Source organism: Ambystoma mexicanum, chromosome 5p (genome assembly GCF_040938575.1).
Source record: "Ambystoma mexicanum isolate Mex_15411 chromosome 5p, UKY_AmexF1_1, whole genome shotgun sequence".
Lineage (NCBI taxonomy): Eukaryota > Metazoa > Chordata > Amphibia > Caudata > Ambystomatidae > Ambystoma > Ambystoma mexicanum.
The window spans coordinates 81,213,615-81,231,987 of NC_090930.1; the positions used below are offsets into that span (position 1 = coordinate 81,213,615).

The 18,373-nt window shown below is 51.1% G+C and overlaps 1 protein-coding gene across 1 annotated transcript in view; it reads left to right on the forward strand.

The window, feature by feature from the left end:
* The window catches only part of EFNB1 (ephrin B1), a 94,178-nt gene that overhangs the window by 50,010 nt on the left and 25,795 nt on the right, over nucleotides 1-18,373 (forward strand). The window contains exon 2 of the mRNA XM_069612489.1: nucleotides 2,889-3,166. Within this exon, the coding sequence (XP_069468590.1) occupies nucleotides 2,889-3,166 (278 nt within the window). The remainder of the gene's footprint in view (nucleotides 1-2,888; nucleotides 3,167-18,373) is intronic.

Below are 18,373 nucleotides of genomic sequence, written 5' to 3' on the forward strand. Positions count from 1 at the left end.
AGTGGGGCCGGGAGGTTGTTCCAGAGGGACCATTTTGATGAGGGCAAAAACTGGAAGTGCTCCTCGTTGTGTTTGCGTTCGGTCACTGACGTGCTTTACAGAGAATACTTACTGGTTTGCTGTGCTGAAACGGCCAGAGTTGTATTTAGAGTGGCTGGCTCTACCAATTGGCACTGGTTGGTGTTTCTCAAGGTTACTCGAGGCACTGCAAGAAAGTGCCTTTTTTCTATAGTAAGGGAGTACTTTAAAGTGAGCCGGGAGACCACACCCCATACTCTTCCGCAGTCATCAGAAATGAGCCATCGTACTCTAGGTTCAAAAAGCTTGTAAAGGTGTGGCTTTTTAATCGATACGAATAATAATTGTATCAAATGTACCTCCTATTGTGTCTTATGTACCAAACGCCGTGAAACCCCAGGGTTTGGGCCTTCCGATAATGTTATGTAAGTAACTAAAACTAAATAATGCAAGGGGGGTGCAGGGATTACAGTCTCGCTGTAGTTCTTGTCTCTCCCTTTTCACCTTCAAGAATGAAAGGTAATTCAAGCCCCCCACACGCCTCAGTTTGATTGAAGCAGAACCGGGCGTGCAGTTCAGCCGGACGTGTGGTCCTAGGCACCGGCTTGTTGTATCCAGTGTCGTGATGGTATGTGGGTACAGTTATGTTGGAGTCTGTTTTTAGTACGTGGTTAGGTGTAGGCTAGTTTAGTGCACTGTCTGGTTGCACTCGGAAGTTCTGTCCGCAGGGTGGTCCGGTGTCTGTGGTGGATATTGAGTGTGAGAGTTGTTAGTTTTGTGTAGTTGGCTAATCCATATCCATGTACTGTGTCTGTGAGTAGTCTTGGAGGAGCAGGAATAGGGGCTTTTGTAAGTATGATTGATTATTCTCGCAAATTCCACCCGTACCCAGTTGCTGCTTAGCGCTACCCTTCACGCGCTCCTCCCACCCCCCATCCCTAAGAGGCGGCGTGTGGGGGGAGGCTGGGCCACTGTTCGCTGCTTTATCATTGTGCTGCAAGTGTTTTGAAAGGGTTGTTTGTAGTGCCGTGGCACGTCATGTTTGCCGGATCATGACAGCGATGCCAATCCATTTGCTTCCATTCGAGGCAAATGTACCTGACATTCGTGTTGGGCAGCCTGGCCTGTTTGCAGCGTCCGTTTTTGCTGCTTTCCTGACTTGATTTCTGGTTTGTGCATGCAGCGTCGGCGTGGCTTTCGTGCTGTTGTGTTTATGGTGCTGTGGGTTCTTCCCTGGACTCTCCTTGAGTTTCTCTGGTTGGAAGTCTTGCTTCGGTGCTGTGTTGGTTCGGTGGTCTGTGCACGTTTGAAGCGGTTGTTTGGGTGTTTGCTCTGGTTGTTTGCACCTTGCATGGTTGGGCTCCGGCCTTGTTCCTCTTGTTTCCTGGCTGGTGCAGTGGTGTAAACTGAACTCATGCTCCACCTAGCTTGGTGTGGTGACAGTACGGTGTGCTTTGCCCCTCACCTTTTGATGTTTGGCGTCAACGTTTGCCTGTTGCTTCTCGAGCCTCGCTTGGTATGATGACTGTAAAGCTTGCCTGTGTGCTCTCTCCTGTTGTGGTTTATAGAGCTTGCCTGAGTGCACTGTTGTAAGACCTGTAGAGTAGGTTTTAATGCACTCTCCCTCGGTGACTGTGTGTGTTGGGTTTGTTCCCCCACCCCCTTTAGATCGCTGACTTTGCCTGGCATTCCTTTTAGTTCCGGGTCGCTAAGCTTCTCTGCTTGACTGGTGGAGGCAGGAACTCTGCTGACACCGCCCGGGGCTCTGCACCGTGAAATGTGTAGCGTCCACAATCCCGGGACTGTTCGTTTTTGGAGTCCATTGTGTCGGGCTGCGGGCTGTCACATTCCATTAGACTGTGTACGCGGCCTAGCAGGGGCGCCCTGCTCCACGAGACAGCCAGCAGCTTGGCACTCCGTTAGACCGCGTGGAAAGCCATGGCCACCGCCTGCTCTCGATTACTGCCATCCAATGTTTGGAGCGAGTACTTGTATCCGGTGCCTGGCCACGGCGGCCAAGGGCCCCATGTCATGTGCGACACCTTGAGCCAGACCTGGTTTTCCCCAGTAAGCCCTGGATACTTTGTTCTTGTGGCTCCCTACACATGTACAGAAGACGGTCTGTCATCTAACACCCATCAGTTTTCTAAAGGGCTCTTTCACTTCTCTGCAGTCCTCAGTTGTTTAATTAAATGTTTATAATGCATTTTTGCCCATCACCTGGATTTGTGGGTTTCTAAAGCCTGGCATGGATTTAGATCTGCTGTAGATCAGGCTGTCAAATGGAGCCCTGCGTGATCTTGGGTTTCGCTCCAACTCCACGTTTCAAAGGGATGTTGTAGGTATCCTGGGGTGTCTCTGGGCCTTCATGGCTCCTAAATGGCTGATTTTGTTTTCTGCGCTTGAGTCGGGACGTCTAGTAGAGCATGGTCCGACTCGCTTACTTGTCGCCCGCCAGCGTGCTGTGTACCGTGCATCCTTGTAGAAGCGCAAAGTGTAGACTTTAGAGCAGTCCTTTGAGCCTATCCCTGTCTTCCTGGATGTTGATCCAGGTAGATCTAGAAGTACATTGGCAGAGCTCGTAGGAATGGGCTGATCTGGGTATACAGGATGTACATTGGCAGAGCTCCACTACAGGATGTACATTGGCAGAGATCCTGCGCTCCGGCTTCGGTTCTGCTCTAGCAGGATTCTAAGGCTCAAAGTGGGGTCCTACTTGATCTTCCCTTGCAGTGCTTCAGCTCGCCCACAGGGGTGCAGTAGCTGGGCTTTAGGTTTTTTCTGTGCGTTTTCAGTCCTGCATGAGTTGTGGTGTTTCCTGGCCTTTGGTTATTTTTCTAACTCTGTTCCCCTCTCTTTCTCTCCACCAGGTTCATCTCAGGCAAAGGGCTGGTCCTCTACCCGGAGATAGGTGACAAGCTGGACATTATCTGCCCAAAGGGGGATGCCTCGCGGCCCTACGAGTACTACAAGCTGTACCTAGTGCGGCGTGAGCAGGCGGACACCTGCAGCACCGTCATGGACCCCAACGTGCTGGTCACCTGCAACCGGCCAGAGCAGGAAATCCGCTTCACCATAAAGTTCCAGGAGTTCAGCCCCAACTACATGGGCCTGGAGTTCAAGCGCTACCAGGATTACTTCATCACGTGTAAGTCGTTACGTGCAGCCCTTATTCTCTAGACCTCTGTGACGCTGGTGAAACTCCTTTTTCACCTGTTCTGTCCACTCCTTGCTTGAATGGTGCCACAGAGCTTGTTGCTGGTTAATGAGCAGAATTGTAATGTATTTCATACCAACGCTAGCCATTTGATAATTTGCTTGGTTGTTGGTAGGGGCAAAGAGTGACGGGAGTGTTCAGCTTCTACACCCAGCCTTACTGGCCCTTTTCAGGTGCAGTACTGTCTGGTATAGTTTATTCCAGAACGTGAGTGTAATAACGCTCTCTTTGTTTATTTTAAAGGCATTAAAAATATATATATACTGTCAGTACGTTGTAGTGTGACTTGGGAGTAGGCGCTGTCACAAATGTATGAAAAAATGAAGTCTTTACAATTAAGCAACCTTTTTGGATGGAAATAGTGTAACTTTCTCTGGCAATTTTGCATCTGGAAGCTGGTCGTGCTGCTCAGTAGTTAATGCTCCTGTTGCAAAACCGTAATCCCATCTCCCAAGCGAAGCAGCTAGAATTCCAGGCTACTCCTTTCATCCTTCTGACCTCGATTAAAGCCTCGTGATTGAGGCCGAACATGCTATTTAAGTTTGTTGCTTCCTTTCCTCGCTTTTTTTAGTATTTGGCCACGAGGAGAGATTTGAGCCTACTTTTTGTTTCTGGGGTAAAATGTTGGGACTAGGTGTAATTCCATTGCATATTGGAAAGACCCATGTATTGTGTGTTTGTTCTGCGCCCTTGTTACTAAACGTTTACAATGGATGAGGGCTGGGCACCGAAGTGTTCATTGACTTTATTTCAAAACAAGTTTTGTCTTCTCGTTTAAGAAGACAAACGTGTTTTTCAGATTCCTCCATTAACAATTCCCCAAATTAATTCCTACAACTTTAAAATGATGTTTAAGAAATGCAACCAAGCCATATACAAAAGCGCTGTCTTCACAGTTCATTGTGTAGCTGATTAAGTGCTAGATCGTGTTTCCTTAAGACCCCGGATCAAGCACCTATTCCCCGGAAGTGGGTCCGTTCTTCCTCGCAACCCGTGTTGCCACTACACCTGCCGTCGCCGGGCTTCCATTTCGTGGCTTTCCTTAACGGTGACTGGTGTGTCCCACCTGAGAGTGGCTACTTGCTCGCCCTGTCGATATTTCGAGTATATTTCCTTTCCCCATTCTCGTGCTTTTCTCTTTATGCCCCCTGCCACCCCCACTCCTTCACAGGGCCCTTTACATACCAGGCTCTACACAAGTCGGTTGCTAAACAATTGGTTACCCACTCACTGTTGCTACACTCACAACCTTTGCCCTTCAATAAGGGGGGGGGGGCGGGGGAGTTATTCCACGGCACACATTTTATCGCTTTCCTGGGGACGAAAGGGGACGTTTGCGCTTCCAGCAAGCAACCTCGTGACCTGCAAATTACGCGTCTGTGCTGCAGGCGCTCCAATCGGTGACCTCTTGGTTGGTGTGGGGGCAACCGTGCCGCGATTAGAGAGGCACGTGGATTCGGCGATAGCGTGGGGGGAGGTTCCGTTCACCCACACCAATCTGGTCGAAGATGCAGGGGAGTGTTTTTTGTGGATAGTTTTAGACGGTGGTGTAAAGTCGTAACGACATGGAATCGTCCCCCTCCACGAATTGACCATCAAACAGAAGTAAAATCAAACGCTGAGCTGGAGAATAAGGGTGCAATGTTGCAGCAGGCTGGGACGAACGAAGTCTGGCAGGACTCATGTTATTTGTATTGTATGTAAACTATAGAGCAAAGACTGAGCTGGAAACTGTGGATGACTTATTTATTTTTTGCATTTTTAAAGCGCTCACACAGCCCGCGGGCATCGAGGCGTTTTAATACCCAGGGGTTTCTAAGCGCGGACTCGGGGATCGAACCTTTGTTGCTTTGTGTCTTCATAATTCCAAGGCGAGCACGTTGCCGCCGAGCTATCCTCCATTTTCATTACCCTTACTTTTCCCTCGGTTTAGTAGTTTTTTTACATGGTGACCGCCACCAGAGGGATCCTTTTGCACCCTGCCGCTCTTGCAGAAATGGCCCCATTACCCAGCGTTCCATCGTCCACTTGATCAGGGGTGGGTGCGTACTGTGACTAGGAAGAGCAGGTCTAAGAGCAATTAAGACCGGGAAGTAATCCAGCCATTAAACTCAATGTCACGTCTCCTCGTGCACTGTGACGAGGAAGAGGGGCTAGTGGCATTCAAGAACCATCTGGAAAGGGACCAGTGTGGGTCCATGTGCAAGGCTGCATACCTCAGATTATGTATTAAATCCAAGGGGTGCAGGTGGCGCATTGAACCCAGACAGAGCTCATTAAACTCTTACTAATTGATTTTTTTCAATTTGCTGGTCAGGTGGCCTTGCCCTGCCCCAAGGTTCAGGGTGAGGGGCGCGGAGATCTAGTGCTGTCATGGGTTGCTGCCTGTAAGTTCACAAACCACTTTTCCCGCCAATGGGTTTCAACCAAGTGTTGCAGTGCTCCCTTTCCCAGCGCCTTGAAACCCTCCTCTTTGAGCCGCCTGTAGGACACAGCCTTCCTCTGTTGGGATAAACTGCTGCACCAAGTACTGTGGCCTAGTGACCTGGATAGCCAGAGAGCTGCACCCTGAGCCGCTTACATGGTGTGTCTCCTGACCTAGGGTCGCATGACACATACGTACCCATAAGACGGGCTATGGAATGTTAAGGTGCGAATTTATACTGGAGATTTGTGGAGACTGAAGAAATCTATATAGCTTGTGCCCACGAGGGGTTTCCTTGGAGACCAGCTCCAATGTTTGCTAATCATGGATCTGATTGCTGAACCTGGTTGCGCGCCAATGTTCTTCATAATCGGATGTCAATCCAAAATTGCCTTGTATGAATAGGAAGTGCCGAAGTTACACTGATATTGGTATTTATTTTTTTGTCAGATTATTTTCTAGAAAAATTGACCCTGAAGTTTGTTCTTGAAACGTGTAACATGACCGCTGATCTACGGTTGAGATTCTCACTTGCATAGATCTTGCCAATGTCGTACTGTGATTTTGTATATTGAACACATTGTTTCAATTGGGTGAAGAACATCGAATGTTTTGCTTTGTTTGTGGCGGCCTATGATCGGGTGCGCGAGTGCCCTTCTTTTTGGAAACTCCTTGATTTCTTGACATTTCACGCCTGTCAGGGCAGCTTTCTCTACCCCACACCTTAAAATTAGGAATTTCAACCTCAAGTTATATCTTCACCTATTTTTCCTAAAGTATGATATATGATAGGTGATCGAACCTGTGTTGCTCCGTGAGCATGTTGCCCCTGAGCTATCCTCCCGAGACTATAGACCTAGTAGGAGTGGATTGTATATATTGTTTGGTACGCCTAGAGTTGTAGGACATGTCTGGAAGGTCTAGTAGGGCATCCTCACCCACCCTCCAGTTCTGACCAATTACGTCGATGTGCCAGGTGCTACCCCTGCCAGCCTTCAGAACAAGCCTCCTGGCGGGGGAGGATGCCCATGATCAGTCTGCCTCAAACTTCCCTAGGAGAAGCTGGGCTTGTGACAGTCGGGCCGTGGGCCTCTGCCCCCCCCCCCACCCCATTTACCCCAGTCTGCCGGTCTGCCCAGGACAGGTCTCCTGAGCTTCTCCCTCCCGTCCCCACCCCACCTTGAGCACTCACTTCGCCTCGCTGGGGCCAGTTACAATAAACTAATGCCACAGCGTGAGGAGAGCAGCCCAGGCAGTCAGCCCAATCCTTCGCTCGCATGGTTGCCTGCGCCCCTTCCCGACACCACCATGTCACCTAGCTTCCCACCTAATCTCGAGTACTCGGTGCTCAGCCCCTTGCCTGTTCACTATCTGTCCCCACTGTGTTAAGGCCCTTAAACCCACCAGTGGAGCTGCTTCCCACCACACACAGCTATGGGCGGGAGTCCTCCGTGAGACGTTGGCTGGCTTCCCCCATCGTAGGCCCACCCTATGAGCACTATTCTGAACCCTGGCAGGATTTTGCCAGCCTTGCCTGTCCTGGGCTGTGCCACAGTTTCCCTTGTGCCCACCAGGCTTGCTGGTGGTTGTAGGCTGTACTCCGATTCATACAGGAGCTGCGAGTGCCCCTTGGTAAAACCACACTGGCTCGTAATGCCCCAGCTGGATGCCAACCTTACTGGGGATTCACGCACCCTGTGGCACGGAGCCAGAGGCGTCCAGGCTCAGTTGCCTGCTCGGTGCCTCCTTGTACACTTATTGTTCTTTGATCTTTTTAACTGAGATGTGAGGCTAAAAAGCTGGCTTTGGCGAACGAGGTCGTTTTTAGTAAGGGGCTGAAGATGTTGAACTGATTTTTAGGGAGAGGGTGGGAGAGGGTGAGTGATAAGGGGGAGGGGAATCATGGTGGAGAATGGAGAAGGAGAGATTTAAGGGAGGTGCGGAATGAGGAAAAGGTAGGAATGGAGCAGATTGAGAGGTAGGGAGTTGCAGTGGAGGGGAGCTAGGAGTTGGAAGGAGCGGGAACGAGAGGAGGCACAAGGTAAAGGAGGAACAGTGAGAGAAGTGACCAGGGAGCGTAGAAAGATAAGAGGGATAAGGGGGAGAGAGATCATGGAGAGATTTGAAGACTAAGCAGAGGAAATTAAATTTAAGTTGGGAGTGAAAGGGAAGCCAGTCAAGGGAGGAAAGTGAAGCAGAGATAGTCTCGAGACAGAGGGTACGGATGGTAGATGGATTTGAGAGGGGCGAGATGTGAAGTGTGTAGACCAAAGAGTAAGGAGGAGCAGTAGAAGAGGCGAGAGAAGATCAGGGAGGAAATTAAAAGTTTGGTTGCATGGAAAGTGAGAAATGTGCAGACCTTGCGAATATTAGAGGTGGAAGCGACAGGATCGAGAGGCGTGTGAGATATGGTGGGAAAAAGTGAGAGGGGAGTCAAAGTGAATGCCTAGGTTACGAGCGTGGGGGGAGAAAGTAAGATTAGGGGGGGAAAAAGAATAAAAAGAAGAGTGGGAGGGGAAGAAAAGTACTTCAGTTTTGTCAGTGTTAAGGGAAAGGAAGTGAGAAGACATCCAGTTTTTGATTTCAGTAACAGGAAGAATTTAAGGTGTGGAGGTCAGGCGAGAAGGGAGAAAAGGAAAGAGTTGCGTGTCATCGGCGTAGAAATGGTGAGAGATGCCAAATGACGAGATAACGGGGGCAAGAAGGGAGGTGTAGAGAGCGAATAGGAAAGGGCCAAGTACCGAGCCTTGGAACTCCATATTCCAGAGGCTGGGAAGGAGAGGAGCGACCTCCCCAGGAAACGGTAAAAGAGCAGGAGGAGAGGTAAGATGATAGCCTGTTGAGTACAGAGGAGTACAGAGCCTTTGAAACCAAAGGGAGAGAGTGTTGAGAAGAAGGGGGTGATCGACAGTGTTGAAGGCAGCAGAGATCCAGAAGAATTAAGACAGAGGATTGCTTAGTGTTGAGCGGTAAAGAGGGAGTTAAGGATGTAAGTGAGGGCTGTTTCAGGAGAGTGTTTGAGAGTGAGAATCAAAGATCGGTCTGGGTGGTCTAGCTACTGGTTACGTTGGGTTTTTAGCGATTTGTGCGGTGTGTAAAAGGGAGAGTTGTATGTCTCGCCCACACGTTCTCCTGTTCTTCCCCCACAGCACAAAGCTTTGGGGGTGGAGAAGCTCCCACGATCTGGCCTTTCATGGTTTGGGACTGTGCCGGAATCTCCTGGCTGAGGTTGTCTGGACTGGATGAAAATCAGAATGAGCCCGATCACCTTGCTCGTGTCCTCCACCCACGGGTGCACTGGAGTGAGATTCCCTGGGGGGGGTGGGCGGGGCGGCAGAGGCGGGTAGTGTTTCCAGGCATTTGAGTGGCCGACCTTGTAGGGCAACCCTGATGGTGAAGCTGAAGTTTCCCATCAGTTCTTGTGCTTTGGGGCTTGTCCCTCGTCCTCCAAGGTACAACTAAAGTAACTAGTTTAGCTCGTCATTGAGTCGTCCGTTTTCATCCTGGGAGTTGGTGGGGTGGGGGGAGGGGTCTAGTTGGGGTGGGAGGGGGGAGTTCTTACTCTTGCCCCTCTCCTCCCCCCGCCCATATTCGTGCCATGTAGAACGTGTTTGAGGACCCACTCACTATTCCCATGGCTAAATGTGTGTTGGGTTTTATATAGTGCAAGCCAAGCAGGGGTGCAACAGGAGGCTACTGTTAATGGGGTACGTTAATGGAATACAATTAGGATGGATCAAATGAATATTGCCCAGTCTAGATCCTGGGGGTGAGGGGGTTTCTATAGCCTTCCCACGGATGCATCCAATGCTTTTCTAAACTGACCAAGTTCTTGGACAGCACATAATTTTAGCCATCCGTCCACTGGCAAAGCGCTACAAAACTCAGCCATCCATCCAATGGCAAAGCGCCACAAAACTACCATCTGCAATTCTGTAGGACTTCTAGGGTGTGAACCTTCACAGGAAAACTGCACCCCTAAAAGCCTCAAGCTGTCCCTCATAACATCTCTGTAGACTAACCTGAGACTGCTGTGCCTAGGGGAATCCCCACTGAGGGTACTCTTGTCTGGGTTTGCTTGTGGTCTCGTGCAGAAGAGATGTGACCAAGTTTGGGCTGGACTGGCCCTTTTGAAGTGTGGTGGGGGTGCAAGACAGTTGGGACAGTTGCATATGGTCTTTGCTGGTCTGTAATGGCTTGGCTAACTGAATAACGATGGTCTGGAGGGTTGCCCACAGCTGTGCCAGTGGTTGATTCTAAACCGTCCAGCCACGACCTTTTTGATTAGATGCATTAATCTGCCGTCTCCAGGGGGAGTGGGTGGGGGGGGGTGGGTGGTGCTGGAGAGGGAAGAGCAAGAGAGATCGATATCCTTCTTGCCAGAGAATCCGGAAGCATGGCTCTGCCTTCACATTCCAGCATTCCCAATGAGGTGGAGTGTCGATGCAACGTTGGCGTGCAACATTATTAAATGTAGTTGGTTATTAATTCCACCAAAGGGTTCAGTGTTGTGTAATTTAAGCCTGTGCAGTTGCAGGGCCAGCTGGAACAAGTTACATGAGCTCGGACCTCGTTACTGAGCAAGAGGACAACACACGTGCAACCCTTGCTCATGTATGCAAACTCCTGTGGTAGGGAGACTTGCATCCGGCGCGGTCTTGGATATTCACTGTGCATGGAAGAGTGGGGTTTCGGCAGTCATGGTCCCCTTTTCTCAGGTGTTGAAGCCACTCCCTTTCACCTTGTTGTCCTGGAGCCACTGTCTGGGCACAGGGAAGGGATGTACTTTGGGTGACGTGAGTCTTTCCTGCTGTGCGAGTTCTTCGCGGTTTCTGAGCTAGTGGTTTGGAGTCCCCAATGCAGCGTGGCGTTGCACTGTCGCCCAGCCATTGACCCTCCCCCACACCCAGAGCCTGTCAGTGCCACTGACCAATCTTAGCCCAGGGAGTGGGCGACTCCGATGCTGTTGCAAGATGAGGGTCCAGTGCATAACGACATGGCCTGTGCCCTTGTCTGGTAGCCCCACGGCTTGGGGTTTTGCCCGCCATGTTTGTACTGATGGCCCTGCCCATTTGAGGCGTCGCACCACAAGGCTTCTGGGAATTGTAAATGTACTCTTGGCGCTTGAAGTTGGAATGTGCCACCGTTTCCGAGAGCGAGGACTGCTATTGGTGGCCTGAAGAGCCCCAACCCTCTAACCAGGTGGCCTTCTCTTCAAGCTTTAACTAGCTGGGAATCTAGTCCGGTCTTAACAGTGCTGACGTGGACCGATGGCGCTGTACATTGACTTTGTTTGGCAATACTTTGGTTATGTGTAACTTGGTAAGGCCACTTGCATCTCAGTAGCTCCTGAACGTTTTCATATTGTTCCACAGTCGTTTGGTAGCGAGGCCGAACAGTCTACAGGCCTGCTTCTGGCTTCGATTTGATTGAAGGTGGCACTGGTTGCAGAGTTCGTGGGAGAGCCGAGTTATGCTGCTGGCTGGCGGTTTCGGGTCGGTACAGACCCGTTCTGGCGTTTGGCTTCTTCTTTTAACATCTAACTGAGGTCGTGACCCCACTCTAGCATTTCACATGGTTCATCCCTGTTTGCGGGGCTAGTTTGTGGGGGCGGTGGGTCTACGTTAGGCGAGCAAGCAGCCATGTAGTGTCGAATGCGGTAGGATAGCTCATTGGGTTAGTGGCTTTGCGCCCTGGTGCATAACCTGCTAAACCCTCCTCGTTTATTTTCCAAATTACTGCTGCATAGTTAGTTTTTTTATATATGTTTACTCAAGTGTTTAAACCCTCTCCTGCCTGTTTTGAACCTTTTCCTTTCCACCACAACCCCCTCCCCTTTTTTCCGTTGCTGAGGTTGTCTCGCTCACCTGACCCCACGTCATCTCGTGCGCATGTGTACGGTCTCAATTTCTCTTAAACGACCACTCTCCTCTTTTTCTGTTCCTTGCCCCCTTTTTTTTTTTTTGGTCCAGCCAGCCTTTTCTCCTTCTCCCTACCTCTCCAAGACTCTCGGTTTTCTTCAAGCTCCCCCTGCTCTTTTTCAGCCCTTTGCCCATCTTGTGTGCCTCTTTCCCCTCAGCTGATGGAGGGGTTCTTATATCGGAGTAAGTTGTGCCCCTCGAGTTATTCTAGCCAGTCCCATGGCTCCAAGTTCAAGGACCCACTCCCCTTTATCCCCCCAACCCCCACATAAAAACGCAATGGAATTCCTTGCCCGTATGCCGGCTGTGGGACGTCCACTGATCTGAGGGCACACCGATGTGACCTTTGGCCCTCGGGTGAGGAGGGCTGCTCTCTTCCCAGTCTCACGTGGAGCCTGACTTTAGGCTCCCACTGCGCCCCAGAAGAGGGGGCCAGCTGACCTTTGTTCTCCGAGTGGGCTGGGCTCGGGTTCTCTGGACAATGGCATTTAGGCATGGAACCCTCAAACCCCTCCCAAACCACGGACCCTCCTGTCGATATATGAAGGGTAAGGAGGGGGTTGAGGTCACAGGCTCGAAACTCGGCACGCCGGACTCCACCTTTTATCCTTTTCGAGGTTGAAAACAATCCGTACCATTATACTTACAAGGCATGTGTCGATGCATTTGCAACGCTATGAAGCAGAATATTTGCTGGAAGTAGGGTAGGAATTGGGCTGGAACGATGAAGCTGAGATCCGGCAAAGCTTGTCTTGCTGGTGCGCCGTTCCGTCCTGAGGCATCTTGCAGGGAAGCTGTCCGTATGGGTATTCGTGGCTTGGGATCTCGCATCTTTTGGGGAAGCTGTCCACATGGGTATTCGTGGCTTGGGGTTTGCATCTTTTGGGGAGGCTGTCCATATGGGTATTCGTGGCTTGGGGTTTGCATCTTTTGGGGAGGCTGTCCATATGGGTATTTGTGGCTTGGGGTTTGCATCTTTTGGGGAGGCTGTCCATATGGGTATTCGTGGCTTGGGGTTTGCATCTTTTGGGGAAGCTGTCCATATGGGTATTCGTGGCTTGGGATCTCGCATCTTTTAGGGACGCTGTCCATATGGGTATTCGTGGCTTGGGGTCTCGCATCTTTTGGGGAAGCTGTCCATATGGGTATTCGTGGCTTGGGGTTTGCATCTTTTGGGGAAGCTGTCCATATGGGTATTCGTGGCTTGGGGTTTGCATCTTTTGGGGAGGCTGTCCATATGGGTATTCGTGGCTTGGGGTTTGCATCTTTTGGGGAGGCTGTCCATATGAGTATTCGTGGCTTGGGGTTTGCATCTTTTGGGGAGGCTGTCCATATGGGTATTCGTGGCTTGGGGTTTGCATCTTTTGGGGGACGCTGTCCATATGGGTATTCGTGGCTTGGGGTCTCGCATCTTTTGGGGAAGCTGTCCACATGGGTATTCGTGGCTTGGGGTTCGCATCTTTTGGGGAAGCTGTCCACATGGGTATTCGTGGCTTGGGATCTCGCATCTTTTGGGGAAGCTGTCCACATGGGTATTCGTGGCTTGGGATCTCGCATCTTTGGGGGGGGAAGCTGTCGTGGGTATTCGTGGCTTGGGATCTCGCATCTTTAGTGAAGCTGTCCACGTGGGTATTCGTGGCTTGGGGTCTCACATCTTTTGGGGAAGCTGTCCACATGGGTATTCGTGGCTTGGGGTTTGCATCTTTTGGGGAAGTTGTCCATATGGGTATTCGTGGCTTGGGGTCTCGCATCTTTAGTCTTTTAGGCTGAGTAGGGACGGAGCCATGTGCGCATTACTTGATCGCAAGGGTTTCCCGCTGATTCACAATCTGGTGCTTTTCAAATGTAAATGATCATTCTTGGGTTGCCAAAATGACTTTTGTTTTTATGCAAATCTCCAGGATTGAAAGGCATGAAGATGGGGGGGGGGGGGGGGGGAGAGCTGGGAGCTGCTCACCTTGGGCTCCACAGTTTAGCCCGCCCCCTTCGCAAAAACTGATGGTGGTGGGGGTTTACTAGAGTACTGCTCCAATTTCCAGCACTGGTTGAAGGCGCTCTGTGTTGCAAGTTGAATTTGCCTTGCAGTCTCCAGCTTGCTTGCTTCCAAGCTCCGACACCTCGCTGCCTTAGTCCTTCTGTCCCTGGTACATACACGTCTTCATTCAAGCCATGGTTTGTCCAGCCCCCACCACAGTGATCAATCCTGGGCAGCCCTCCTTCCCCCCTCCTGTCTACATTATTACTATAGGCCCATCCAGGGAAACCTGTACTGGTGCTTCCACGAACAGCAACTGTATGGGCCCAACTGCTTGGCCATGCCCCTTCTGTACCGGAACACAAGCCACGCCAGACATGTTTCGGCCTTGTTGGGCTTCATCGGGGCTTTGCATCTTTGTTGCCTATGGTGCATTGTTATGCAACTACAATTTTTCATAGCTTATTCTTCATCCCAGTGTCCCTCTTTTTACTTTATTTTCCCCACAAATTGTCTTGTAGCCTTCCATTGGCCACTGCAAGCCTCTCGATCTCAATTTCTGTTGCTAGTTAATGTCCCCCATTTTGTCATGGTACTTTTTTCTTTTTTTCTTCTGTGTAACGGTTCTTTCTAGACTGATCTTTCACGATGCACTTTTTCTTTTGATCCCCTTTTTTGCTAGTCTTTTACCAGGATTCATTCTATCTCCCCACCTCTGTCCTTGTGATTGTGTTTTTTTTTTTTTTTTTTTTTTATTTTTTTTTTTTTTTTTACTTCGTTGCACCAGTACAACCCCACCCTCTGCCCTCCTTCACAAAGCACTTTAGTGGCACTCTGGTTTCTTGGAGTTGGCCTCCATTACAAATTGGTTCTGCGCTCTGGATGGCAGGGCTGAGCGAGATTAGCACTGCTGGGGGGGAGGGGGGATTGCAGGATGGCAGAGGAGTTGGCCAATAGCTTGTTTCATTTGCCAGAAACATCTGTTTTTCCTGCACTGCGCTTTGCCCCCAGTGTTCACTCAGTTTAAAGGATCGTCCCTTTTTACCCAGCGTTGAGTATACGAAGCCAGCTACAAGGATGCTGGCCCCGTTCTGCCAGTGGGCACTTGGGGAGATCTGACCATTTCAGTACCGGGGGAGGGGGTGGTGGTGGTGGTGTGCAAGTTGGGTGCATTGCCCTGCTTTATGCACTAGGCACATGCCTGTTATTACGCATTAATGTGCACCCCACTGCATAGTGTGTTCTATGTTGATGAATTGTGAATTATAATATCAAATTGAGGGAGTAAAAAGTTGATTCTAATGGCTTCTAGGCCATCCGGCATAGCAGGCGATGGGGACCGTAAACCTCATTGAGCACCCTCGCTGTGCTTAAGTCTTTCACTGGGTTTTCAGGGCCACTATCGCCCGATGCGGCCCTTTGTTTGGGTCTATAACCCTTTCAACTCGAGAGGCCTCCAGCATGAAGAAGCCCTGTGCTATTTGCCGCCTGGACCTTTGTGGGACTGCTGTGTGCCCGGCACGTCGCAGTTGAGCAGCAGAACTAATGCGGCCTCAGAGGCCACATGGCGGCCTGTCATGAAGGCTCTTGTGCTGGACAGGCGTGACGGCGGTAAACGTGATTCCGGGTAGTGCTCCACCGTAAAATTCCACTCCGCTGCTGCCTGCGCTTTGCAGGGCCCGACTGTGGGGGCGGGGTGGCATTTACCCCAGCTGATGTGAAAGCCATGATGGATGGATGGAGGGGCCGCTTCCATGCGCCAAAGGCAAGTTGGCAACGCGCTGACAAGTGTGTGACTGAACCTAAATATGGCTTACTTGGCTACTCTGTGTATAGGGCACTCGGTTCCTGAGCCCATGCTCCCTCGGGATCTATACTCTGAGCCCCCCCCCTTCAGAGCGCACAGGTGAGGCACCCAGGTGTATGGCTTTCCCGGGTGGGGCCGAAGGTCGCGGGTTGTGTTCCCGCCCGGCATCTTTGTTGGGCGCAACCGGATCTTCTTGGGAGCCGCAGGAAGCGGGAGCTCTTTTAATTCTGCAAACAAAGCGGGGAGGCTCCTGCAAAAGGCCGGTGTCGTGGGCTCAGTCTGAAATGCCCCTGCACGCCCCCCCCCCCCCCCCCCCACCTGTTCCTGTGTAGGGCCTTGCAGGACCGACATTTCCGAGTCCTGACCCGACAATGCAAGGGGGCAGTTTCAGCCCTGCAGTGTGAGAGTGGAGAGACTGACTGACTCTTGCGGGCTGGGATGCCCCAGCATTCAGGGGACGTGCTTGCGGTGCCATTCCAGGCGTTCCTGGACTGTGGCTGGGGCCCAGTCCCCCATCAGATGGAGCAACACCCCCCGGTTTCCGCAGCCCAGAGTAGCGCGTTGCCAGGTGGAGCCGTAAACACTGGGGTCCGGTCTAGGCACTGCCCAGCTCCCCTGCAGGTGCCAAGACCCGCATGCCCCAGTTTGGAAGTTTTTGGGAGACGCTTTGCAGTCTGTGTGGGGGGCGGGGCGGGCGACGGTGTTGTAATGCAAGCGGCCTGGTCCAAGGCTGTTCTGTAGCTGACCGGGTCTGGAAGGATGGGTGGGGGCTACTGCTCCCCACTCACATTAAATTCTCCGCCGGAAATTTCACCAAACCCATGTGTTTTTCGCTGAATGCCTTGCACCATGTGTGCTGTGCCACTGAGGTGGTGCCAGGGTGGTACCCAGCTGCAGACCAGCTCTTCTATCCGCCCATTTCACCCCCCCACTCCCCTGATTGTTTACTTTACTCTGCAGCGCGGATGGAAAGGTCACAGGGGTTGTGTTGCCACTAGTCCAGAATGGCGCATTTGGGGCCTGTGAACAAGTGTTAATCTGAAATTGGACACAGTTCACCCTCCCAACCCTCCCCCCACTTTTAAGCAGCCGGCCTTAGTGTTCCATTATTCTGTGCCTGCTTTCCCCACCCACCTGTTGCTTTCTTTCAGGTCGCTGGGTATTCAGGCCTGCCTTTGTCACACTGGCAGTCCCCACACCCCTTTCTCTCCCTTCTGCCATACCACCCCACCCCCCTTTTTCCTCACGTCCAACTTGGTCTCTAATTCAATTGGGGTCTGAGAGAACACTGCCTGGTCATTGCACCCCATTACCACCCCCACGCCCCCCCCCACTCTGTTTTTTACCCCATGGATCCATTATATGGCTTTCGTCTGCTTGAGGTCAGAAATCATAAATATTCTAATCATCCCAATTTTTCAGTCTGCTTTCCCCAATGCAGACCAAAGTAAGGGGTGGGGGCTGCCCAGCTACCTCACCCTGTATTTATTTACTGCTAACCTTTTAAGCGTGCCGGAAAGCCGAAATTGTACACTCTTGCAGATGTAAAGTGATGTTATTCAGGGACCAGTGTTGATCATTTTGTTTTAAAATTTGTATAAAGTAAAAATATTGGCATTTGGTTTTTCCAACTAAATGGTGCTATTTATGTAGAGAAGTTTCTTGTGCTGTGCCACGAATAGTGGTCTGACATTTTAGTGCCGTTTTCTATTGATAAATGCAACTAAGTTTCCTATACACTGGCCCGGTACTTGGGGGAGAGATCTACCCCCCCCCCCCCTACTATGCTTGGAAAAGCGCCTGATCTGCAGAGAGTTGGAGCTAGAAGACTGAATTGCTCTAGCAGGGAGGTATTTGGGGAGAGGGAGTTGGATGTATCGGGGTCCCAGGCCCCAGAAAGCTTTGTGGATGATGTAGGGGGTCTTGAATTGCTCCTTGCAGCAACCAGTGGAGAGATTTTAAGACGTGAGAAATGCAGTCCCTGGGCTTGAGGCCCAGGATAAGTCATGCAGTCCTACTCTGGATTAGTTGAAGGGGGCGATGAGAGGAGTTAGCAGATTGAGGAAGTGGCTGTTGCAATAGTTCAGCCTGGTGAGGACCAGAGCTCTGGAGATATGAGTTTCTGGGGAAAAGGTGAGGCTGCCTTTGAGGAGGAGCAGCTGAAAGTGGGCCGCCTTGGCAAGGTCCCTGATGTGAGAAGAGATGTCGAGAGCAAGATGCCACCAATGTTTTTGCCTCTCAAGGTGACCATATAGTGGGGTTGGGGTGGGGGTCCCAATGAAAAGGATCTGGCATTAAGGCAGAGATCGTTGGCAGTGCACCATGCCTTAAAAAGTAGTCGGGGAAAGCGCAAAGAAGATGGCAGTGGAGAGAAGCTTTAAGGAGAGCTGTTGTCTGCATTGCACTGGAAGTGAGGAGAGGAGGCTGAGATCAAATGGGCCAGAGGGGCAAGGTAGATGTTGCAGAGCCATGGCGAGAGGATGGAGCACCCTGAGGGATGCTGCAGGTGGACTGTGATGGACGAGAGGGAAGTACCCAGTTGAACCTGGGATGGTCAGTCAGAGGAAGGCCAACTAGTGCCAGGTCTGTGATCTCAAGGGTATTGCAGAGCCGGTTTATACGGGTGGCATGATTGACTGTATCAAAAGCAGAGGAAAGGTCCAGAAAGATGAGTTGAGAGCAATTCTTCATGGGTGTCAGCAGTGCAGTTTCCATGCACCTGGCTGCTCTGAAGCCAGGCTGGTGGTCCTAGAGACAACCAACAGATTTAGTGTGGTGGATCAGCTGGGAGATGGCCAGCTTTTCCAGGAGTGTGCCCAGGACAGTGTTAATGGAGATAGGACGGTAGTTAGCCGAGCATTTGTTGGTAAAGGAATCGGGAAAATGCTCCTGTGTACTGTTGGTCTATACTTGCATCTACTGGGTTTTTAATGTTACCACACAACTGAGCGGCCCCCACTGCCCCTTTGTTGTGGTTCAGGCTCCATCGCTGCTCCTGCATATTCGGTGC